At 50.5% G+C, this 25,300-nt stretch overlaps 1 protein-coding gene across 1 annotated transcript; it reads left to right on the top strand.

Annotated features, from left to right (window-relative positions):
* Positions 1 to 1,592: 1,592 nt before the first annotated feature.
* Positions 1,593 to 4,492, top strand: LOC141985737 (growth-regulated alpha protein-like). Its single transcript, XM_074949924.1, has 4 exons — positions 1,593 to 1,722; positions 2,118 to 2,244; positions 2,338 to 2,421; positions 2,943 to 4,492. The coding sequence occupies exons 1-4, from the start codon at positions 1,641 to 1,643 to the stop codon at positions 2,959 to 2,961; spliced, it is 312 nt and encodes a 103-aa protein (XP_074806025.1). The 5' UTR covers positions 1,593 to 1,640; the 3' UTR covers positions 2,962 to 4,492.
* Positions 4,493 to 25,300: the final 20,808 nt, after the last annotated feature.

Raw genomic sequence — 25,300 nt, 5'->3', positions numbered from 1 at the left:
GAACTAGCCTGAGCAGGGAGTTAGATGGAGACAGTACATTGAACATGAGGGACAAAGCTGCCCTCTGCTAAACCTGTTCACCCAGACTGGCTTCACTGTAACCAAGGGCAGAATCTGATAAATGGTGTCATCCCCTTTAGCCTGATGCAGACAGGCCAAACCCTGTGTGTACTATGCGGCTCTGCTCCTGCCCTCATTACACAAGGGGTACAAGGTCTGCCTCTCTACACTGCAAGGCAGCCTATCTTCTTGTAATTACATATTCATCCAATAGTAAAATGACTTGTGTATAAGGAAATACTTCTCCAAACTGACCCCAGAGCTCTCCTCAGCCCCACGAGAGACGTGAGACTTTGCTCAGGGTTGACACCGATTCTGGAATTGAAGGAGTTTGAAAGACACAAACGCCAGCAGGATTCTGGGCTGACCTGTGTCTTCATTCCCCCCTCAAGCTTAGAAATAATAAGACTGGGCATATTTCAGACCCCCCAGGCTGGTGGCCGTGCCCAGTTTCCGTCCCCTTCCCCTCCCACAGGGCGATTCACTGGCTAGGACAGGGGTGGCCAAACTCCCTGACCCTCACAGCCGCATGTGACAATCTTCAGAAACCCAGGAGCCAGGTGGCTCCTGCCGGGGCCCAGCGCTCCACCCCCCAGGAGCGCCTGCCAGGGCTTGGGCCTTCAGCCCTGCGGGGGGGGAGGGTTCAGCAGGCGTGCTGAAGCCCCAAGACCCCCCACTTCTCCGCTGGGCAGAAGCCAGAGGTGACACAGGAGGGCACGTGGGGGTCACATACCCCCCACCCCGACTTTTGCCAGGGTTTCCTGACTCTGCTCGGTCACATGGTGCCACCGGGTTCCCTCCCTGCAGGGCAGCGGCTGGAACCAGCGAGCTGGGCGCTGTGGCCTGGCAAGAGGCGGCTGCAAACAGCTGGGCGCTGCAGGGACACCCGCTGCCTTCCCCCGTGGAGCGAAAGCAGCGGCCCCTCCCTGCAGCTTCCCGCTGTTTGCCGCTAGCTCTCCGCTTGCAGCCAACACCTGGGAGCCGCAGGGAGGGGCCCCTGAGGGTAAGACCGCGCTGGCAGAAGCCCCTCGCCCACCCCACCGCAGGGCAGAAGGCCTGTCCAGTCCGGTAGGCACAGAGTGAGCGGGCCTGGGGAGGGGGCCTCTACCGAGCCTTTCTATCAGGCGGGTCAGCCCCGGGTGGCCCCCCTGGGCTCCGAGAACACGCGCAGCTCAACCCCCCCCCCCGTGCACGCTCCTCCCCTGGCTCCCCCGCTGCTGCTCGGCCGGCCCGTGTGGGACCCGGCGGGCGCCGCTCTCCCGCGGCGGGCGCTGGCCCGGCTGAGCGGCAGCGGGGCGCTGGCTGCAGGGATGGGAGCCGGGAGCTGCGGCCGCACCGCTCGGGGACTTCCGGGCGGGGATCGCGGTCCCCGGGCCGGTCCCCGAGCCCAGCCCTTGGCGCGGGGCCGGGGCAGGCGGAGCCCGGCTGAAGCGGGTTTCTCCGGCCGCTCCGCCCCCTCTGCCCCGGGAATTTCCCGGCCGGGTCCCCGCGGGGATAAAAGCGACTGCGGGGCGCTGCGGTGGCTCAGAGCTGAGCCGAGCCCAGCAGCCCAGCACCAGCCTCCGCCGCCAGCCCGGACCATGAGCCGCCCTCGGAGCTTCGCCCTCGGCCGCCCCCTGCTGCTGCTGCTGCTCCTGGCGGCCTGCGCCGCGCTCTGCCGGGGTACGGGGCTCGCTGCGCCGGGCTGGCCTTGGGATCCGGGGTCTCGCTTCTCAGTGGGGCTTGGAAGGACGGATGGGCCCCAGGTGTCCGAGAGCCGGCCGGATGCGGAGGGTGTCCGGGGTGGGTGGATGGGACCCAGGTGTCCGAGAGTCGGCCGGATGCGAGGGGTGCCCAGGGGGATGAATGGGACCCCGGTGTCCGACAGCAGGCCGTATACGGGGAGTCCCCTGGGGAGATGGATGGGACCCAGGTGTCCGAGAGCCGGCCGGATACGGGGAGTCCCGTGGGGCATGGATCGGACCCAGGGTGTGGGACGAGGGATGTCCCCGGGCCGCCCCCCTGCAGAGTATCCGTCCGCCGGCAGGAGCTGAGTCTTTCTCCCCCTCCCCTGACAGGGGCCCCCATGGCCGGCGAGCTGCGGTGCCAGTGCGTGCAGACAGTGTCCGCGGTGATCTCCCCGAAGCGCATCGCCCTCGTGGAGCTGATCCCCGAGGGGCCCCACTGCGGGCTGCCAGAAGTCATGTAAGTGTCCGGGCCCTGCTGCCCCCTCGCAACCCGCGCCCCCCTCCCCGCCAGCCCCGCGCTCACCCCGCTCTCCCCTCTGCCTCCCCGCAGAGCCACCACGAAGCAAGGCAAGAAAATCTGTCTGGAGCCCAGCGCGCCCTGGGTCAAGCTGATCGTCACCAAGATCCTGAGCAGGTACCTGCCCTGGGCGTGCGGCTCTTCGTGTTGGGCCAGCCCTAGTGCCCCTTGTCCCGGCTCACGGGAGCGTGGGCGGCAGACTCAGGCTGAAGCGGGGCTCCGGGTAGCGGGGACAAGGGGCGAGATGGGCCACTGAGTCTTAACCAGTGGATGCTTCTGATTACAAACCGCTGGCCCAGCTGGCCCCATCAGTCCGGCTCCATTATCGGGGAGAAACTAAGCCCAGGTGTCGTGTAGCTAGACGAGTTCAAATAAGTGTCTGTACTCTTCGCCCTTAAACAGGGCTGCTACCTGTGGCTGGTGGGGTCCCTGCCACTAAATGCCATTGATCGGAGCTGGATCAGCACTGGCCGCTCTTCCTTGTGACACACCCAGCTCCCGGGGGGCGGGCGCAGGCTCGTGCGCAGGGAATGCAAGCTCCGAGCCTGCAGAGGGGGAAGGCCAGAGCAGAAATGAGTCCAGCTGAGGTCTGTCTGGATGTCACTTGTAACGCGCTTTCTGTTGTCTGCCTCTTGCAGTAAATCTAACAAGCTGTGAGGGCAGAAGAGGAAATGAACAAGGAACAACAACACAAACTACCTGTGTGCACAAGGGGAAACCAGGGTGAGAGAGAATGGGGACCTGAGGCTGGACAACTAGCCAGGGCGAACTCTCTTCTTTTGAAGATCTGCTAGAGCAGCCCGCGCTCCCTTCAACTTCAGCGGTTCCACGAAGTTCTTCCAACCTGTGCTTATTTATGTATTTATTAATACAGCTCTGGTTAGCTCTTCAACAGCTAGGTATTTTTGTTCAGCACCTTAGATCTTTCTGATCACCTGAAGGGACAAGGCGGCAGTCGTGGCTCAAGAGATGGCTTGTTGTGAATGGAGTCCACATTCTCAATAAGCCATCACCTCAGATACTCTGGGCAGCTCAAGATGGATAGTGCTTTGAAGCTGGGCCGTTCACACTGGGGATGTGCAGGATGCCTGCTGGCTTGTGAATAACCTGAGCTTCGGATTCTGGAGCTGCCAAGCATTTAGCCTTTGTGCCCACAACTCTGTAGGATTACAAGACGAAATCCCATTGGAACAAGCACAGTAACTTGCTCCTGTCCTGAAATGTGTTGCCAAGACGCATGCCCCTGGGACACACCATCATTTGCTTGGTTAGGTGAAACAGACTAGCAGCTATTCTCCTTTCCTAGAAAAGCAATCTTTGTGAAAATGTGGCTTCAGGGCACTAGCTGAAGTTTCTGCAAACTCTCTAGGGCTCTCTTTTGATGAGTGTTAAATTATTTCTATGCAATTTAAATATTTGCTATTTATGCTGAAGGTTTAAGAACAGTAACGTTCTGAACATCCTTGGACATTTTATGTCTTCATGGTATGACACACTGTCATGTTTTGTGTGGAAGTGGTATTGCAAATTGTACGGTACTAAAACGCAGTAATTGTAATAATGGCGGGAGTTACACGTTAAATAAATATTTTCTGATGAAAAGTGGTTGAGTCTTCTACTCCGTTAAGTGTTCATGTACATGTGTGTGTCACAGTGAGACCCCTGGAAAAGTGTGGTCCGGGTGGGAATTGGTAGAGGATACACACCTGCCTTCAAGCTTCCTCCCCTTCCCTATTTTATTGAATGTTTGTCTGCTTTTAACAGACTCTTGGGTCCAGAGTTGCAATAGATAAACTCCTCATCTGCAGACCTCATTGTGAAGGGAAATTCAGCCTCGGAAAGTGGCTTGTGGCTATGAAAGCTGCGAGGACTTGCACATTTGCTTAACTTTCCATGAGATGACTCGTGCTTAAAGCACCCTGCAAGATCAGGCACATAATATTCGTTGCTGCTATAGGAAACAAGACAGCTCCAAGGAAAAAGCCTAGAAGACACTTGCTTTATATATAAAGTAATTTTCAGGGCATGTGCAGAGCTCTAGCTGTAAAAAAAAAAAAAAAAAAAAACGGGGGGAGCGTTTGTCGAAATTTGTAAAAGTGCAGTATCTCTCTATCTAGTTACATCCTAACTAACTGTTAGACCTATAGGCACAGATTCACTACATTGTCCACGGACATATAATTTAGTGGGTGGAAAGATCAACTGCTGCTTCCTTATGGAATTTGGGCTGGACCACACACCGTGGGGGCCCTATCCTGCTCCCACGGAAGCAAATGAGAGGCTTGCTGCTTCCTTATATTAGCCTGTGAGATGGTGGGGTATCAAGCCTTACAACCTGACCCACACAGGACCCGACTACAAGTGTGAGGTTTGGGCTGGGTCTGAACTTGCCAACCCGAGACTTTCAGGCTTAGGGCCTGCTGGCCACCTCCCAGTGCCAAATAGCCCCAGCAAAGCTGGGTTTGCTGCGTCAGTTATTACAGGGGGGAAATTGCTGGAGCCTTGGTACCTCTTTCATTACAAATTAAGCACTGCTACCGCCTTGCTGTGCTGAGCACCCAGGTGTGAGTGCCTCTCACTTCGCAGCCCCACCAGTGCAGGGCGGGGGCTGCCCGCAAGAGTGGGGCCCACCGTTTGGGCTGGTCTCCCTGCCTTGCAAATCAGCCCCAGTGAACCCTTAGAGCTACATGCCCAGTCATGTGATCCAGGCTACAACCTACAGGCAAGTTCCCCTCCTTGAGCTGCTTTGTTGTTATTCCTCTGTGTCCCTACCCTGGAGAGCGACCCTGCCTCGGCAGGATACACCCAACTTCTCAGGCTCAGAGAGGATAAATTCTAGTGACTGGTGGGGGCTTCTTTCCAATGACCACTGGCTTTTCTGTAGGTGACATACTTTTAGGACCCACTATTGTAACATAAGAACATTCATATTGGGTCAGACCAAAGGTCCACCTAGCCCAGAGTCCTGTCTTCCGACAGTGGCCAATACCAGGTGCCAAGAGGGAATGAACAGAACAGGTAATCATCAAGCTTGGCTTCACAGTGAAATCCTTGCTGATCTTAAACACAAAAAAGAAGCTTACAAGAAGTGGAAGATTGGACAAATGATCAGGGAAGAGTATAAAAATATTGCTCGGGCATGCAGGAGTGAAATCAGGAAGGCCAAATCCCACCTGAAGGTGCAGCTAGCAAGAGATGTCAAGAGTAACAAGAAGGGTTTCTTCAGGTATGTTAGCAACAAAAAGAAAGTCAAGGAAAGTGTGGGCCACTTACTGAATGAGGGAGGCAACCTAGTGACAGAAGATGTGGAAAAAGCTAATGTACTCAATGCTTTTTTTGCCTCTGTCTTCATGAACAAGGTCAGCTCCCAAACTGCTGCACTGGGCAGCACAGCATGGGGAGGAGATGACCAGCCCTCTGTGGAGAAAGAAGTGGTTTGGGACTATCTAGAAAAGCTGGATGAGCACAAGTCCATGGGGCCAGATGCACTGCATCCGAGAGTGCTAAAGGAGATGGCGGATGTGATTGCAGAGCCATTGGCCATTATCTTTGAAAACTCATGGAGATCGGGGGAAGTCCCGGACGACTGGAAAAAGGCTAATGTAGTGCCCATCTTTAAAAAAGGGAAGGAGGAGGATCCTGGGAACTACAGGCGAGTCAGCCTCACCTCAGTCCCTGGAAAAATCCTGGAGCAGGTCCTAAAGGAATCAATTCTGAAGCACTTAGAGGAGAGGAAAGTGATCAGGAACAGTCAGCATGGATTCACCAAGGGCAAGTCATACCTGACTAATCTAATTGCCTTCTATGATGAGATAACTGGCTCTGTGGATGAGGGGAAAGCTGTGGGCATGTTGTTCCTTGACTTTAGCAAAGCTTTTGACACAGACTCCCACAGTGTTCTTGACAGTACGTTACAGAAGTATGAGCTGGATGAATGGACGAGAAGGTGGATAGAAAGCTGGCTAGATTGTTGGGCTGGACGGGGAGTGATCAATGGCTCCATGTCTAGTTGGCAGCCGGTATCAAGTGGAGTGCCCCAGGGGTCGGTCCTCAGGCCGGTTTTGTTCAATATCTTCATAAATGATCTGGAGGATGGTGTGGATTGCACCCTCAGCAAGTTTGCAGATGACACTAAACTGGGAGGAGAGGTAGATACGCTGGAGGGTAGGGATAGGATACAGAGGGCCCTAGATGGGTGAGCATGAGCAGGTTTAACTTGACACACTGAGTACTTCCATTGAGTCCACTGGGATTAGTCACAGTGCAGAAGATTAAGTCTTTGCAGGATCACAGTCTTAGTCCAATAATTTGGAGACTGAACCATGCCACTGAATGAAGTTTTTCATTTAAACTTCCCACAACTCATGTAAGTCTTATTTTAGGTGAGCTTTCCTTCTTACTGCCCCACCGTAAAGCAAAATAGGTAATTCAGTGCAGAAGAGAACAGTAATTTAAGGGCTTCAGAACCCTCTATTTCACTGCTTTGACATACCACCATATTTGTAAGAAAGCTCAGGTCTTGGATAATGATTCCATTTGCTATTTCTTCCTCAATAATTATGTGAGCAAAGCCACATTGCAGTGATGTCGAACGCACACAGAAAAAAGGAGACAGAAACACCACAACCCTGGTGGGCAAACACTTTTCACAAAGCGATCACTCCATAGCTGACCTCTCAGTTCTCAGCCTCAAAGGAAACCTGCACAACACCTTCAAAAAGATGAGCCTGAGAGGTTACATTCATCACTTCACTGGACACTACAAATCACAGTCTTGATGAAGACACTGATTTATTACAATAATTTGCCTTCTTTATGTCCTGTGGTCCCTTACAATATGCAAACTACTGATGCTAAACAATCCTTCCACCTTGTAGTTAACTGTGACTCTCTAGTTACCTTTCCCAGACCACTAGAGTTCTGTGTAGCTCAAAAGCTTGTCTCTCACCAACAGAAGTTGGTTCAGTAAAAGATGTTACCTACCCCCCTCGTCTCTCTAATATCCTGGGGCCAACACAGCTACAACACACTGCAAACATGTATTCCCCTGGCATCTTCTTTCATGGCATCTATTCCACCAGTCAGGGGCACTGATTCTCTTCTCACTTACACCAGTTTTACATCAGGGTAATTCCACTGATTCTACGGGAGTGACTCCTGAATCACATCCGTGAACAGGGCGTAAGATGACATCAGGTCCATGCTGTTCAGCTCTCTGTATAGAAAACAGTACCAAGTTCATTCCCTTTCATCATAGTATTTTACTATTTTCTTAGAGCCAAGAAGGAGTTAAAGCAAGCAGAATATAGCCACTCTGTCCAGTAAAGATAGGACTTGACATTTCTAGGCTCATCCAGGAAACCTGCACACCACTTTCAAAAGACAAGCCTGGGAACTTAAATTCATAACCGCTGGATACTAAAAACCATCCATTGAACAGAGACGCTGGTTTCACGGTCCATTTTACAACAGCTTGGAACCAACCTGCTGCCTAAAATAACTCTCCATAGTCCTAGGACTGCAGAAGTGATATTGCCCACTTCATTTTAAGTCAGCTCTTTCAACATTATGCTCAAGGATCTGTCCCACCTTGTATTTAGCGTGGACACTCTACTTTATTCTCGAGACCCACCGACAGAAGAGCTCGCAGAAGCTCAGAAGCTCGGTCCTTCCACCAACAGACCTTGGTCCAATAGAAAGCTGTAGCTTTACCAAACTTCTCTCTTTCCTACCCTGGGACCAGTCCAGCTACACCAACCCTGCAAACACCGCACCCGGGCCGTGAGTCTGTGTGTTCTCCAGTGACTCTGAACACGGTTACTCTAATCGCAGGGCAGCCGTGTGTTACCTGTTGCAAAGGAGGAAGCTCGGGCTAACCAACAACACAAACATGCCCCCTTTAGGAAGTCGCAGGGAAGGCACCCGAACTTACCAGAAGTTCAGAAGGCGCTCAGAGCCCTGGTTCAGGCCCCAAGCCGAGCCAGGAAAGCAAAGGTCCCCAGGAGCCTGCGCGTGCGAGCAGCCCAGCCTGGCTTCCTTTTGCTTTTGAAACAGCCCAGCCCCCGGGCGGGGTAGGGGGATCCTTCATTGAGCTCGGGCTCGCTTGAGCTGTCAGCGCCGGTGCTCCTTAAAGGGGTAGGACCCCCCACCACTGCCCCCGTCCTACCCAATCCAGTGGTACTAAAGGGTGTGCCATACCCTGAAACCAGCTGTGATTTCAACAAGCAGCTTTGACACCCTTGCCGGGATCCCTCAGAACCTTTCATGAGCAGCACGATATAGGTTATGCATGATACAGGCTGGGTACATATATAGACACCTGCTACGTTTAAGCAGCAGCTGTTTCTGTGTTCCTGGTCCACCTAAAACACCAAGTGAAGTCAACGGTGAAACCCTGGCCCCCCGGAAGTGAAAGGGAGTTTCTCCCTTCCTTGCACCTGCCGCAGGCCGGGGTCTCAGAACAGAGCTGCTCTTGGTTTGTCATTTTTAAAGGGGGGAAATGTATTTGCCCCGCCTACTTGCTGCACAAAGAAAAATAAACGGAAAATCAGCTGGCCGAAAGTCTCCCTTTAAGGATGGCACTTTTTCTCCTCCTGCCAAAGAAGGCGAAAGAGGGAACACGGGGACTAGTGGAAAACACCTACCCCAAGACTATGGGTTTTAAACGTAAAACGGATCCTTATGGCTCTTTGTGCCGGTGACAGCGCTGGCCCATCCCTGGCTTTCCAGCTCTGGCTGCTCTGGCAGGAGGAACGGGATTGTCGGGATCACCTTCCCCTGGACGCAGCAAACTTGACAGCAGCTCCACACCCCCCAAGCAGCGCCCTCCCTCAGTTTCGGAGTCCTGGCCAGAGGATGCCCCTTTGTGCCAAATTTTTATTTCCGAAGCTTGGATGGTATGGGGCTAGATCTCGCAGCCCTGCGGGAAAGCTCCCACCAACTGCAGAGGGCATGTTTGCCTACGGGCTGCACAATCGGGCTCCGTTTCTGTTGTGGGCCGAGTTGGGCGAGAGGCGTCTGTCCTTTGAACAGGAAAAGAGCCTCACAATTGCTTCCTATTTCAAGACGCTTAAAGATGTCCTGTTTCCCCCTGCACAGCTGCTTCTTTGTCGGCGGGTGTGTTACAGTCCCCACAGATCTCACCGTTTTCAATGTCTGGTCAGTCTCACCGCTTCTCTATTTTGCTCCTGTGCTCGCCAGAGCGGGAATGGTCCCGCAGCGCTCCCACTGGAGCTTCCACACTGGAGAGACAGCGGGTCTCACTCACTCGCTGTTGAGTTCCATGGTAAACGTTAGCTCATGTAAACAACTCATCAAGAGCCTCCCACGTCATGAATGGTTAGTCCCTGGCCTTGTTTTCCCTATGATGAAATAAACCAGAAGCAGAGTTTTGGCGCCGACAGTCAGCAGTGAAATGGGAGTTCATCCTCGGATCCGAGGGGATTAATTTAACAGCTAACTGCCAAGTTGCTGTCTTTGCTTCCCCTTGATTGTGAACGTTTTTCAATGATTGTTTCGTAAGCCTGCAGATTTCTGGCTCCTGCTGATAACCCCCCGAGAAAGCAGAGCCCCTACTGCTTAGCATCACAGATCGCAGCTGGGGCCGATCGCTGGGGCTAATGCTGCGTCGCGTTTTCCGATAAGGGAGCCAGTCTCCGCACGGGAGCAACCGCAGCACAGGGCAGAGCAGGGTCCCTGCTGCCGGGAGGATGGATGGGACCCAGGTGTGCGAGAGCAGGCCTAAGGCGGGGAGTGGCCGGGGATGAACTGGACCCAGGTGTCCCAGAGCCGGCCGGATGCGAGGGGGGGGGGTGAATGGGACCCAGCTTTCCGACAGCAGGCCGTATACGGGGAGTCCCCGGGGGGGATGGATGGGACCCAGGTGTGCGAGAGCAGGCCTAAGGCGGGGAGTGGCCGGGGATGAACTGGACCCAGGTGTCCCAGAGCCGGCCGGATGCGAGGGGTGCCCGGGGGGGGGAGGTGAATGGGACCCAGGTTTCCGACAGCAGGCCGTATACGGGGAGTCCCCGGGGGGATGGATGGGACCCAGGTGTGCGAGAGCAGGTCTAAGGCGGGGAGTGGCCGGGGATGGGCTGGATCCAGGTGTGCGAGAGCCGGCTGGATGCTGGGAGTTCCCGGGCCGGGGGGAATGGATAGGACCCAAGGTGTGCAATGTCCCCGGGACGCCCCCCTGCACAGTATCTGGCCGGCGGCAGGAGCTTGAGTCTTTCTCCCCCTCCCCTGGCAGGCGAGCTGCGGTGCCAGTGCGAGCAGACCCTGTCCGCGGTGATCCCCCCACCTCTCCACGTCCCAAGCGCATCGCCCACGTGGAGCTGATCCCCGAGGGGCCCCACTGCGGGGTGCAAGAAGTCGTGTAAGTGTCCGGGCCCTGCTGCCCTCTCCCCGCTCCGCCAGCCCCGCAGGGATTTCCTGGCACCCCACCCAGGGGGTGTTTACCCCCCTCCCGAATTTCCCCAGCACCCCCCTCCCAGTTTTGTGAACTAGTTACATGCAGTGTTGCCTGTTTATTGATTGTTTAGACATTTGAATTGAAATTGAAACATTGCTACACACTTTAAAAGCATATACAGTGTATGATAAAATAGGGGTGTCTGAGAAAGTATAATAGATTTGAAAAGTAGGAAGATGGAGGAGCTTCCTTGGAGAGCTGTTGTTTTTATGACCATGTCAGTGCATTCATTTCGCTGATGTTGGCCAACCTCATAATTTCAAATGATGATTTGTAAGCAAAGTCTAAATGAGCTCTCCCCCACAGCCAGTGATGAAGGGGGGGGCTGGGGGGAAAGGTTTCCAGACCAGATTGTATTTACATTCACACCTCATCTACCTAGGGATCCAGCAAATAGCGCTGTGTTGCCCAAGCGATAGATTTTGGCTGGGGCTGGATTACAAATCACTTGAATGCTGGGGGGAAAGAAATGGTGGTGTTCTTATTGTAGGAGTAAAGGGCAGTAGAACTGTACTTAGCCGGTGCTGATTGAGGGTATCAAGAGAGGGAGTGGGGGCAGGTGTTTTGCTTGATGGTCTCCCTGAGTCACAAGTACAATTTGACCTGCCCCCTCCACTGTTTAAAGACAGAGCTGATTAGGCTCCATAGATAGTCTTTGTTTTGTTAAGTGATCACTACAGCTGAAATCACTGATAATCAGGTCTAAGTGCTTAGACCTGCTGGGGGACAGTGTTTCTGTGGAAGAGACGGCCCAGTCTGCACTAGCAGCGAGGTTCCCCCACTGAGAGCTCAGCTGAAATCACTGAGAGCTGGTGAAACCTCAAGAGACCAACTCGCAGAGGTCACAGTGGCAGGTGGCAGCAGAAGGTGATGGAACAAGGCCATTGGCAAGAGAGCGATGGAGTGAACGGTGGCACAATGAACAACAGTGGCCAGAGCGAACAGTGAGCAGCTGGAGGAATGAGCAAGGTGCCTTCTTGCCCCTCACCTGGGAGGTGAACTCATGTGAAAGCACCTCTGAACTCTGAGTCTCCACTGACCAAGGACAACACCGGTGAGTGTTAATGAGGCTGTTAAGAATGCTGGAGACACAACACAGTTCATGCAAACAAACGTGGCTGTGGCATCCTACTTGCTATTTAAGCAAGAGATACCGCACACTACAAACTGGAGGCCAATGTTAAGTGCATTGTCACTTGTTCATCCTGAAGTTTAACACTGGTTCCAAACGAGACCAGCAAATGCTCACTGTCTTTCTGCAAGAAACTCAACTGACTGGCTAGACGCATGTGGTGCCACAGTGAAAGACTCAACAGTTGAAAAAGTGAAGAACTCTCTTACCACATTCAAAAAATTTTCATACATGGCTGATGAATGCACCAATGCAAATGGTCATCAAGTATTAAGTCATTGTGTACATTATCTTGATGTCAGTGGTAGTCCAGTAGATGCATTTCTAGATGTTCAAGTTTATAGAAGACAGATTGGCTGCATCTGTGACAACCCACATCTTAGAAGAGTTAAATCTTTTCAATGGGGCCCCAAACAGATGGCTCTGCTGGGCTGCAAACTTCTCTGGAAGACATGGTGGAGCACAAGCTTTGCTCAGAGAAAAGTGTAACCCTAATCTCTCCTAAACACACTGCAGAGGCCATCTACTCCAACTAGCGCTAGTACGAGCTGCAGACTATTCAAAAGACATTTAAAAAGCTATAAATTTAATGTCTTCATTATAGTCTTTTTTTCAGCAAGAGTCCAAAAAGACTGAATATCTTGGAAAATATAGAAGATCTACTGGAACTGAAGTTCAAATTAGTCCAACCTGGGAAAACCCTCTGGCTTTCTCATGAGTGATCCTTGGCTGTTGTCTTAAAATTACTCCAGCCATTATTACTGGCTTTGGAAAGTATCTACCAAGATGGGATGGATCTAAGTAGTGAGGCTGCTACTACATTCAGAGAAGACCATTGCCATTTTCTCTTGTAAGTCTACAGTTGAAACCACTTGGGTCATTAAACAATGCCATCCAGGCATCTTCTACAACAGTAGTAGATCTTTGTCCAGCAATAGAAGTTACATTTGGATCAATCAGAGAGCTATCCATTGAAAAAGTACTGGAAGAAGCAAAGACTTCAGTCCAGAAGTTGACTAATGAAGGCATTTATATTGAATCCTTAAGTGAAGAGGACAAGAAGTGTTTGTTAAGACAACTGAAAAAGCGCACAGACTTGATTCTTAAAAATCTACAACAGCAACTTCTAGGTTCTGCTCAACCTCTGTGTAGCTTTTACAGATCCCTGTCTTATAAAACACCAACAGTTGAGTGGAGTGAGACACTACCAGCAACGGGGCTGCCATGTGCTCAGGACAGAATAGAGAATTTGAACACAGAGTGGGATATCGTACGACGAATGAATGAAGATTTGACTTCAACTTCTTTTTTATCATCACTAGTGGCTCGACCCGATCTTTGTGTTACGTTTCCTGGGCTAAAAGAAGTAGGAATTCATCTCTTGCTACTCCCAGTCACAACAGCTACAGCTGAGCGTTCTTTTTCATCGTTGAATAGAAGTTTGTGTTTTGAAAGAAGTCTCCTTCTGCCTGATCATGTGAAAGAACTAATGAGCATATCAATGGAAGGAATGGAAGTACCGGACACATGAGAAGCCACCAAAGATGAACGCATTGCATTCAAGAAGTTCATTAACAGAGTTGTGCAAAATTATAACAAGAAACCAAGAAGGATGTAGACGTCGTGCTTCATAGAAGGCTTGAGTAGCCAACTTTAATTTATGTGTTGGATTTTAAAATCTAATAAAATGGTCATGAAACATTTTTCAGTTTTTACTATGGTGCCACACAGCCCACCTTCACCCTCACGGTCTCACCCCTCATCGGCCCTGACCCCCGCCCCCTGCAAATTTGAACACCCCCCCGCCCCGCAATTTCAATTCCTGGGGAAAACACTGCCTCTGCTCACCCTGCTCTCTCCTTTGCCTCCCTGCAGAGTCACCAGGAAGGACAGCGAGAAAGTCTGTCTGGAGCCCACCGCACCCTGGGTCAAGCTGATCGTCACCAAGATCCTGAGCAGGTACCTGCCCTGGGGGTGTGGCTGTTCGTGCTGGGCCAGCGGCCAGGGCCCCATTGGTCCAGCTCTTTTGCACGTGCTGTCCAGGGTCAAGGGAGCAGCAGACTGAGTCTGAAGCAGGTGTGGGTGTTGCAGTGACAATGGTCCAGATTTTATCAGAATTATCCATTGGTTATGACGCAGTGGCCCTATGTGGCCCAGGCTATATTATGGGGTGAGAAAGCCCGAGAGTCATCCAGCATAACAGTTTACATATAATCTCTGTACTCTTACCCTTACCCATCAAACTGGGCTGCAACCTGTGGCTGGTGGGGTCCCTGCCACTAAATGCCATTGATCTACCTGTATCATCGCTGTCCACTATTCCTTGTGACCCGCAGAGCTCCAGTAGAGGTCAGCTGGAGGCTAGTGCACAGGGAATGCAAGCTCCGAGCCTGTAGAGGGGAAAGGCAAGAGCAGAAATTAGTTCACGTGAGGTCTTTCCAGATGTCACTTGTAACGTGCATTCTGTTGTCTGCCTCTTGCAGTAAATCTAACAAGCTGTGAGGGGAGAAGAGGAAATGAACAAGGAACTACAACACAAACTACCTGTGTGCACAAGGGGAAACAAGTGTGAGGCTAACAACTAGGGATGATGAACTCTCTTCTTTTGAAGGTCTGATAGACCAGCCCGCGCTCCATTCAACTTCAACGCGTTCCACAAAGTTATTACAACCTGTGCTTATTTATGTATTTATTAGTTCAAGTGTGTGTCACTATTGAATCTATTCAGCAGCTAGATATTTTGGGTAAGCCCCTGTCCTGGGTCCTGTTACAACTCAAACAATTCAGGTACTCTCAGTCTTTGGAGAAGTTGTCCCTATACACATTTGTCTGATTACGAGAAGTGATTATGAGCAGTAGTGGGTCAAGAGAGGGCTCATTGTTCATCCAATACACATTCTAAACTACCCATCACCTCCGATAGTCTGAGCAGGTCAAGATGGATAGCATTGTGTGCAATGCTTGGCTTGTGGATAACCGGGACTTCAGATTCTGGAGCTGCCAAATATTCAGGATTACAAAATAAGCCATCTGGAGCAAGTACAGGAACTTGCTACAATCCTGAAATCTGTTGTCTAGGTACGTGTCTCTGGACACAGAATCAGCTGTTTGATTCATAGTCTGTTTCACAGAACTATGATAAGGAGATACAAGTTAAGTGATCTTCATGGAAATGTGGCTTTCAGGCAGTAGCTAAACTGTTATAGCCATAAAAGACCGTCTTTTGATATGAATCATAGAATCATAGAATCATAGAATATCAGGGTTGGAAGGGACCCCAGAAGGTCATCTAGTCCAACCCCCTGCTCGAAGCAGGACCAATTCCCAGTTAAATCATCCCAGCCAGGGCTTTGTCAAGCCTGACCTTAAAAACCTCTAAGGAAGGAGATTCTACCACCTCCCTAGGTAACGCATTCCAGTGTTTCACCACCCTCTTAGTGAAAAAGTTTTTCCTAATATCCAATCTAAACCTCCCCCATTGCAACTTGAGACCATTACTCCTCGTTCTGTCATCTGCTACCATTGAGAACAGTCTAGAGCCATCCTCTTTGGAACCCCCTTTCAGGTAGTTGAAAGCAGCTATCAAATCCCCCCTCATTCTTCTCTTCTGCAGACTAAACAATCCCAGCTCCCTCAGCCTCTCCTCATAAGTCATGTGCTCTAGACCCCTAATCATTTTTGTTGCCCTTCGCTGGACTCTCTCCAATTTATCCACATCCTTCTTGTAGTGTGGGGCCCAAAACTGGACACAGTACTCCAGATGAGGCCTCACCAGTGTCGAATAGAGGGGAACGATCACATCCCTCGATCTGCTGGCTATGCCCCTACTTATACATCCCAAAATGCCATTGGCCTTCTTGGCAACAAGGGCACACTGTTGACTCATATCCAGCTTCTCGTCCACTGTCACCCCTAGGTCCTTTTCCGCAGAACTGCTGCCTAGCCATTCGGTCCCTAGTCTGTAGCGGTGCATTGGATTCTTCCATCCTAAGTGCAGGACCCTGCACTTATCCTTATTGAACCTCATCAGATTTCTTTTGGCCCAATCCTCCAATTTGTCTAGGTCCTTCTGTATCCTATCCCTCCCCTCCAGCGTATCTACCACTCCTCCCAGTTTAGTATCATCTGCAAATTTGCTGAGAGTGCAATCCACACCATCCTCCAGATCATTTATGAAGATGTTGAACAAAACCGGCCCCAGGACCGACCCCTGGGGCACTCCACTTGACACCGGCTGCCAACTAGACATGGAGCCATTTATCACTACCCGTTGAGCCCGACAATCTAGCCAGCTTTCTACCCACCTTATAGTGCATTCATCCAGCCCATACTTCTTTAACTTGCTGACAAGAATACTGTGGGAGACCGTGTCAAAAGCTTTGCTAAAGTCAAGAAACAATACATCCACTGCTTTCCCTTCATCCACAGAACCAGTAATCTCATCATAAAAGGCGATTAGATTAGTCAGGCATGACCTTCCCTTGGTGAATCCATGCTGACTGTTCCTGATCACTTTCCTCTCATGTAAGTGCTTCAGGATTGATTCTTTGAGGACCTGCTCCATGATTTTTCCAGGGACTGAGGTGAGGCTGACCGGCCTGTAGTTCCCAGGATCCTCCTTCTTCCCTTTTTTAAAGATTGGCACTACATTAGCCTTTTTCCAGTCATCCGGGACTTCCCCCGTTCGCCACGAGTTTTCAAAGATAATGGCCAAGGGCTCTGCAATCACAGCCGCCAATTCCTTCAGCACTCTCGGATGTAACTCGTCCGGCCCCATGGACTTGTGCACGTCCAGCTTTTCTAAATAGTCCCTAACCACCTCTATCTCCACAGAGGGCTGGCCATCTCTTCCCCATTCTGTGATGCCCAGCGCAGCAGTCTGGGAGCTGACCTTGTTAGTGAAAACAGAGGCAAAAAAAGCATTGAGTACATTAGCTTTTTCCACATCCTCTGTCACTAGGTTGCCTCCCTCATTCAGTAAGGGGCCCACACTTTCCTTGGCTTTCTTCTTGTTGCCAACATACCTGAAGAAACCCTTCTTGTTACTCTTGACATCTCTTGCTAGCTGCAGCTCCAGGTGCGATTTGGCCCTCCTTATATCTTTCCTACATGCCCGAGCAATATTTTTATACTCTTCCCTGGTTATATGTCCAACCTTCCACTTCTTGTAAGCTTCTTTTTTATGTTTAAGATCCGCTAGGATTTCACCATTAAGCCAAGCTGGTCGCTTGCCATGTTTACTATTCTTTCGACTCATCGGGATGGTTTGTCCCTGTAACCTCAACAGGGATTCCTTGAAATACAGCCAGCTCTCCTGGACTCCCTTCCCCTTCATGATAGTCCCCCAGGGGATCCTACCCATCCGTTCCCTGAGGGAGTCGAAGTCTGCTTTCCTGAAGTCCAGGGTCCGTATCCTGCTGCTTACCTTTCTTCCCTGCGTCAAGATCCTGAACTCAACCAACTCATGGTCACTGCCTCCCAGATTCCCATCCACTTTTGCTTCCCCCACTAATTCTACCCGGTTTGTGAGCAGCAGGTCAAGAAAAGCGCCCCCCCCTAGTTGGCTCCCCTAGCACTTGCGCCAGAAAATTGTCCCCTACGCTTTCCAAAAACTTCCTGGATTGTCTATGCACCGCTGTATTGCTCTCCCAGCAGATATCAGGAAAATTAAAGTCACCCATGAGAATCAGGGCATGCGATCTAGTAGCTTCCGTGAGTTGCCGGAAGAAAGCCTCATCCACCTCATCCCCCTGGTCCGGTGGTCTATAGCAGACTCCCACCACTACATCACTCTTGTTGCACACACTTCTAAACTTAATCCAGAGACACTCAGGTTTTTCCACAGTTTCGTACCGGAGCTCTGAGCAGTCATACTGCTCCCTTACATACAGTGCTACTCCCCCACCTTTTCTGCCCTGCCTGTCCTTCCTGAACAGTTTATAACCATCCATGACTGTACTCCAGTCATGTGAGTTATCCCACCAAGTCTCTGTTATTCCAATCACGTCATAGTTCCTTGACATCACCAGGACCTCCAGTTCTCCCTGCTTGTTTCCAAGGCTTTGTGCATTTGTATATAAGCACTTGAGATAACCTGTTGATCGCCCCTCATTCCCAGTATGAGGCAGGAGCCCTCCCCTCACAGACATTCCTGCCTGTGCTTCCTCCCGGTATCCCGCTTTCCCACTTACCTCAGGGCTTTGGTCTCCTTCCCCCGGTGAACCTAGTTTAAAGCCCTTCTTCAGCATTTTATATGAAATTTAAATATTTGGTATTTAAGCTGAAGGTTTAAGAACAGTAATGTTCTGAACATCCTTGGACATTTTATGTCTTCACTGTATGACACACTGTCATGTTTCTGTGTACTAAAGGGTGTGCCTTTACACTGACACCCCCAGGCACGTAGGTGGGTGGCTAGTAGCTTGCCCCACAGTCTACATGTCTATTGCCAGCACACTGGCTTAAGCAGAACTAGCAGGGTGATCTGGTGGAACTGGAAATCACAGCTGCCAGCCCCAGGGCGCACATACCCACTCGGATATTTCAAGCTCTTCCCTTCACAGCGGTGACAGAGCAAACTTCTTTATGGGAGCCGTCTGGTTTCAGGGAATGTATGATCCACACGGTATTTTCCGCGATGTACAGAAACACCAATGGAATAGCATGGTTGGAAGGGACCTCAGGAGATCATCTAGTCCAACCCCCTGCTCAAAGCAGGACCTATCCCCAGTTTTTGGCCCAGATCCCTAAATAGCCCCCTCAAGGAGCGAACTCACATCCCTGGGTTTAGCAGGGCAATGCTCAAACCACTGAGCTATGCTTCCCCCCTACAGGCATTTTATAATTCACACCTTTAGAATGCTAAACAACATTTTGCAGCTGTCCAGACAAATAAGAAAGTGGGGCCATATCGTGAAACCAGCTGTGATTTCAACAAGCAGCTTTGACACCCTTGCCGGTCTAGTCAATATTTTTTAATAAAGGAAATATTTATTTTTTAAAATACCATCATTACTTAAATATTGCATTTTAGTACAGTAGAATTAGCAATGCCATTTATTTTACAGAAACATGACAGTGTGTCATACAGTGAAGACATAAAATGTCCAAGGATGTTCAGAACATTACTGTTCTTAAACCTTCAGCTTAAATACCAAATATTTAAATTTCATATAAAATGCTGAAGAACATTCATATCAAAAGACGGTCTTTTATGGCTATAACAGTTTAGCTACTGCCTGAAAGCCACATTTCCATGAAGATCACTTAACTTGTATCTCCTTATCATAGTTCTGTGAAACAGACTATGAATCAAACAGCTGATTCTGTGTCCAGAGACACGTACCTAGACAACAGATTTCAGGATTGTAGCAAGTTCCTGTACTTGCTCCAGATGGCTTATTTTGTAATCCTGAATATTTGGCAGCTCCAGAATCTGAAGTCCCGGTTATCCACAAGCCAAGCATTGCACACAATGCTATCCATCTTGACCTGCTCAGACTATCGGAGGTGATGGGTAGTTTAGAATGTGTATTGGATGAACAATGAGCCCTCTCTTGACCCACTACTGCTCATAATCACTTCTCGTAATCAGACAAATGTGTATAGGGACAACTTCTCCAAAGACTGAGAGTACCTGAATTGTTTGAGTTGTAACAGGACCCAGGACAGGGGCTTACCCAAAATATCTAGCTGCTGAATAGATTCAATAGTGACACACACTTGAACTAATAAATACATAAATAAGCACAGGTTGTAATAACTTTGTGGAACGCGTTGAAGTTGAATGGAGCGCGGGCTGGTCTATCAGACCTTCAAAAGAAGAGAGTTCATCATCCCTAGTTGTTAGCCTCACACTTGTTTCCCCTTGTGCACACAGGTAGTTTGTGTTGTAGTTCCTTGTTCATTTCCTCTTCTCCCCTCACAGCTTGTTAGATTTACTGCAAGAGGCAGACAACAGAATGCACGTTACAAGTGACATCTGGAAAGACCTCACGTGAACTAATTTCTGCTCTTGCCTTTCCCCTCTACAGGCTCGGAGCTTGCATTCCCTGTGCACTAGCCTCCAGCTGACCTCTACTGGAGCTCTGCGGGTCACAAGGAATAGTGGACAGCGATGATACAGGTAGATCAATGGCATTTAGTGGCAGGGACCCCACCAGCCACAGGTTGCAGCCCAGTTTGATGGGTAAGGGTAAGAGTACAGAGATTATATGTAAACTGTTATGCTGGATGACTCTCGGGCTTTCTCACCCCATAATATAGCCTGGGCCACATAGGGCCACTGCGTCATAACCAATGGATAATTCTGATAAAATCTGGACCATTGTCACTGCAACACCCACACCTGCTTCAGACTCAGTCTGCTGCTCCCTTGACCCTGGACAGCACGTGCAAAAGAGCTGGACCAATGGGGCCCTGGCCGCTGGCCCAGCACGAACAGCCACACCCCCAGGGCAGGTACCTGCTCAGGATCTTGGTGACGATCAGCTTGACCCAGGGTGCGGTGGGCTCCAGACAGACTTTCTCGCTGTCCTTCCTGGTGACTCTGCAGGGAGGCAAAGGAGAGAGCAGGGTGAGCAGAGGCAGTGTTTTCCCCAGGAATTGAAATTGCGGGGCGGGGGGGTGTTCAAATTTGCAGGGGGCGGGGGTCAGGGCCGATGAGGGGTGAGACCGTGAGGGTGAAGGTGGGCTGTGTGGCACCATAGTAAAAACTGAAAAATGTTTCATGACCATTTTATTAGATTTTAAAATCCAACACATAAATTAAAGTTGGCTACTCAAGCCTTCTATGAAGCACGACGTCTACATCCTTCTTGGTTTCTTGTTATAATTTTGCACAACTCTGTTAATGAACTTCTTGAATGCAATGCGTTCATCTTTGGTGGCTTCTCATGTGTCCGGTACTTCCATTCCTTCCATTGATATGCTCATTAGTTCTTTCACATGATCAGGCAGAAGGAGACTTCTTTCAAAACACAAACTTCTATTCAACGATGAAAAAGAACGCTCAGCTGTAGCTGTTGTGACTGGGAGTAGCAAGAGATGAATTCCTACTTCTTTTAGCCCAGGAAACGTAACACAAAGATCGGGTCGAGCCACTAGTGATGATAAAAAAGAAGTTGAAGTCAAATCTTCATTCATTCGTCGTACGATATCCCACTCTGTGTTCAAATTCTCTATTCTGTCCTGAGCACATGGCAGCCCCGTTGCTGGTAGTGTCTCACTCCACTCAACTGTTGGTGTTTTATAAGACAGGGATCTGTAAAAGCTACACAGAGGTTGAGCAGAACCTAGAAGTTGCTGTTGTAGATTTTTAAGAATCAAGTCTGTGCGCTTTTTCAGTTGTCTTAACAAACACTTCTTGTCCTCTTCACTTAAGGATTCAATATAAATGCCTTCATTAGTCAACTTCTGGACTGAAGTCTTTGCTTCTTCCAGTACTTTTTCAATGGATAGCTCTCTGATTGATCCAAATGTAACTTCTATTGCTGGACAAAGATCTACTACTGTTGTAGAAGATGCCTGGATGGCATTGTTTAATGACCCAAGTGGTTTCAACTGTAGACTTACAAGAGAAAATGGCAATGGTCTTCTCTGAATGTAGTAGCAGCCTCACTACTTAGATCCATCCCATCTTGGTAGATACTTTCCAAAGCCAGTAATAATGGCTGGAGTAATTTTAAGACAACAGCCAAGGATCACTCATGAGAAAGCCAGAGGGTTTTCCCAGGTTGGACTAATTTGAACTTCAGTTCCAGTAGATCTTCTATATTTTCCAAGATATTCAGTCTTTTTGGACTCTTGCTGAAAAAAAGACTATAATGAAGACATTAAATTTATAGCTTTTTAAATGTCTTTTGAATAGTCTGCAGCTCGTACTAGCGCTAGTTGGAGTAGATGGCCTCTGCAGTGTGTTTAGGAGAGATTAGGGTTACACTTTTCTCTGAGCAAAGCTTGTGCTCCACCATGTCTTCCAGAGAAGTTTGCAGCCCAGCAGAGCCATCTGTTTGGGGCCCCATTGAAAAGATTTAACTCTTCTAAGATGTGGGTTGTCACAGATGCAGCCAATCTGTCTTCTATAAACTTGAACATCTAGAAATGCATCTACTGGACTACCACTGACATCAAGATAATGTACACAATGACTTAATACTTGATGACCATTTGCATTGGTGCATTCATCAGCCATGTATGAAAATTTTTTGAATGTGGTGAGAGAGTTCTTCACTTTTTCAACTGTTGAGTCTTTCACTGTGGCACCACATGCGTCTAGCCAGTCAGTTGAGTTTCTTGCAGAAAGACAGTGAGCATTTGCTGGTCTCGTTTGGAACCAGTGTTAAACTTCAGGATGAACAAGTGACAATGCACTTAACATTGGCCTCCAGTTTGTAGTGTGCGGTATCTCTTGCTTAAATAGCAAGTAGGATGCCACAGCCACGTTTGTTTGCATGAACTGTGTTGTGTCTCCAGCATTCTTAACAGCCTCATTAACACTCACCGGTGTTGTCCTTGGTCAGTGGAGACTCAGAGTTCAGAGGTGCTTTCACATGAGTTCACCTCCCAGGTGAGGGGCAAGAAGGCACCTTGCTCATTCCTCCAGCTGCTCACTGTTCGCTCTGGCCACTGTTGTTCATTGTGCCACCGTTCACTCCATCGCTCTCTTGCCAATGGCCTTGTTCCATCACCTTCTGCTGCCACCTGCCACTGTGACCTCTGCGAGTTGGTCTCTTGAGGTTTCACCAGCTCTCAGTGATTTCAGCTGAGCTCTCAGTGGGGGAACCTCGCTGCTAGTGCAGACTGGGCCGTCTCTTCCACAGAAACACTGTCCCCCAGCAGGTCTAAGCACTTAGACCTGATTATCAGTGATTTCAGCTGTAGTGATCACTTAACAAAACAAAGACTATCTATGGAGCCTAATCAGCTCTGTCTTTAAACAGTGGAGGGGGCAGGTCAAATTGTACTTGTGACTCAGGGAGACCATCAAGCAAAACACCTGCCCCCACTCCCTCTCTTGATACCCTCAATCAGCACCGGCTAAGTACAGTTCTACTGCCCTTTACTCCTACAATAAGAACACCACCATTTCTTTCCCCCCAGCATTCAAGTGATTTGTAATCCAGCCCCAGCCAAAATCTATCGCTTGGGCAACACAGCGCTATTTGCTGGATCCCTAGGTAGATGAGGTGTGAATGTAAATACAATCTGGTCTGGAAACCTTTCCCCCCAGCCCCCCCCCTTCATCACTGGCTGTGGGGGAGAGCTCATTTAGACTTTGCTTACAAATCATCATTTGAAATTATGAGGTTGGCCAACATCAGCGAAATGAATGCACTGACATGGTCATAAAAACAACAGCTCTCCAAGGAAGCTCCTCCATCTTCCTACTTTTCAAATCTATTATACTTTCTCAGACACCCCTATTTTATCATACACTGTATATGCTTTTAAAGTGTGTAGCAATGTTTCAATTTCAATTCAAATGTCTAAACAATCAATAAACAGGCAACACTGCATGTAACTAGTTCACAAAACTGGGAGGGGGGGTGCTGGGGAAATTCGGGAGGGGGGTAAACACCCCCTGGGTGGGGTGCCAGGAAATCCCTGCGGGGCTGGCGGAGCGGGGAGAGGGCAGCAGGGCCCGGACACTTACACGACTTCTTGCACCCCGCAGTGGGGCCCCTCGGGGATCAGCTCCACGTGGGCGATGCGCTTGGGACGTGGAGAGGTGGGGGGATCACCGCGGACAGGGTCTGCTCGCACTGGCACCGCAGCTCGCCTGCCAGGGGAGGGGGAGAAAGACTCAAGCTCCTGCCGCCGGCCAGATACTGTGCAGGGGGGCGTCCCGGGGACATTGCACACCTTGGGTCCTATCCATTCCCCCCGGCCCGGGAACTCCCAGCATCCAGCCGGCTCTCGCACACCTGGATCCAGCCCATCCCCGGCCACTCCCCGCCTTAGACCTGCTCTCGCACACCTGGGTCCCATCCATCCCCCCGGGGACTCCCCGTATACGGCCTGCTGTCGGAAACCTGGGTCCCATTCACCTCCCCCCCCCGGGCACCCCTCGCATCCGGCCGGCTCTGGGACACCTGGGTCCAGTTCATCCCCGGCCACTCCCCGCCTTAGGCCTGCTCTCGCACACCTGGGTCCCATCCATCCCCCCCGGGGACTCCCCGTATACGGCCTGCTGTCGGAAAGCTGGGTCCCATTCACCCCCCCCCCCTCGCATCCGGCCGGCTCTGGGACACCTGGGTCCAGTTCATCCCCGGCCACTCCCGCCTTAGGCCTGCTCTCGCACACCTGGGTCCCATCCATCCTCCCGGCAGCAGGGACCCTGCTCTGCCCTGTGCTGCGGTTGCTCCCGTGCGGAGACTGGCTCCCTTATCGGAAAACGCGACGCAGCATTAGCCCCAGCGATCGGCCCCAGCTGCGATCTGTGATGCTAAGCAGTAGGGGCTCTGCTTTCTCGGGGGGTTATCAGCAGGAGCCAGAATCTGCAGGCTTACGAAACAATCATTGAAAAACGTTCACAATCAAGGGGAAGCAAAGACAGCAACTTGGCAGTTAGCTGTTAAATTAATCCCCTCGGATCCGAGGATGAACTCCCATTTCACTGCTGACTGTCGGCGCCAAAACTCTGCTTCTGGTTTATTTCATCATAGGGAAAACAAGGCCAGGGACTAACCATTCATGACGTGGGAGGCTCTTGATGAGTTGTTTACATGAGCTAACGTTTACCATGGAACTCAACAGCGAGTGAGTGAGACCCGCTGTCTCTCCAGTGTGGGAAGCTCCAGTGGGAGCGCTGCGGGACCATTCCCGCTCTGGCGAGCACAGGAGCAAAATAGAGAAGCGGTGAGACTGACCAGACATTGAAAACGGTGAGATCTGTGGGGACTGTAACACACCCGCCGACAAAGAAGCAGCTGTGCAGGGGGAAACAGGACATCTTTAAGCGTCTTGAAATAGGAAGCAATTGTGAGGCTCTTTTCCTGTTCAAAGGACAGACGCCTCTCGCCCAACTCGGCCCACAACAGAAACGGAGCCCGATTGTGCAGCCCGTAGGCAAACATGCCCTCTGCAGTTGGTGGGAGCTTTCCCGCAGGGCTGCGAGATCTAGCCCCATACCATCCAAGCTTCGGAAATAAAAATTTGGCACAAAGGGGCATCCTCTGGCCAGGACTCCGAAACTGAGGGAGGGCGCTGCTTGGGGGGTGTGGAGCTGCTGTCAAGTTTGCTGCGTCCAGGGGAAGGTGATCCCGACAATCCCGTTCCTCCTGCCAGAGCAGCCAGAGCTGGAAAGCCAGGGATGGGCCAGCGCTGTCACCGGCACAAAGAGCCATAAGGATCCGTTTTACGTTTAAAACCCATAGTCTTGGGGTAGGTGTTTT

This window comes from Natator depressus, chromosome 4 (assembly GCF_965152275.1).
Source record: "Natator depressus isolate rNatDep1 chromosome 4, rNatDep2.hap1, whole genome shotgun sequence".
In the NCBI taxonomy this organism is placed as follows: Eukaryota; Metazoa; Chordata; order Testudines; family Cheloniidae; genus Natator; species Natator depressus.
The sequence above is the reverse complement of the archived record's forward strand: the minus strand, read 5'-3'. Positions and strand labels throughout refer to the sequence as shown.

What these genes read in the sequence shown, in the direction of transcription:
- LOC141985737 (XM_074949924.1), top strand. Translation starts at nt 1,641, where the DNA reads ATGAGCCGCCCTCGGAGCTTCGCCCTCGGCCGCCCCCTGCTGCTGCTG. An exon ending in CTGCGCCGCGCTCTGCCGGG is followed by an intron (nt 1,723 to 2,117) that starts GTACGGGGCTCG and finishes CTCCCCTGACAG; the next exon opens with GGGCCCCCATGGCCGGCGAG. An exon ending in TGCGGGCTGCCAGAAGTCAT is followed by an intron (nt 2,245 to 2,337) that starts GTAAGTGTCCGG and finishes GCCTCCCCGCAG; the next exon opens with AGCCACCACGAAGCAAGGCA.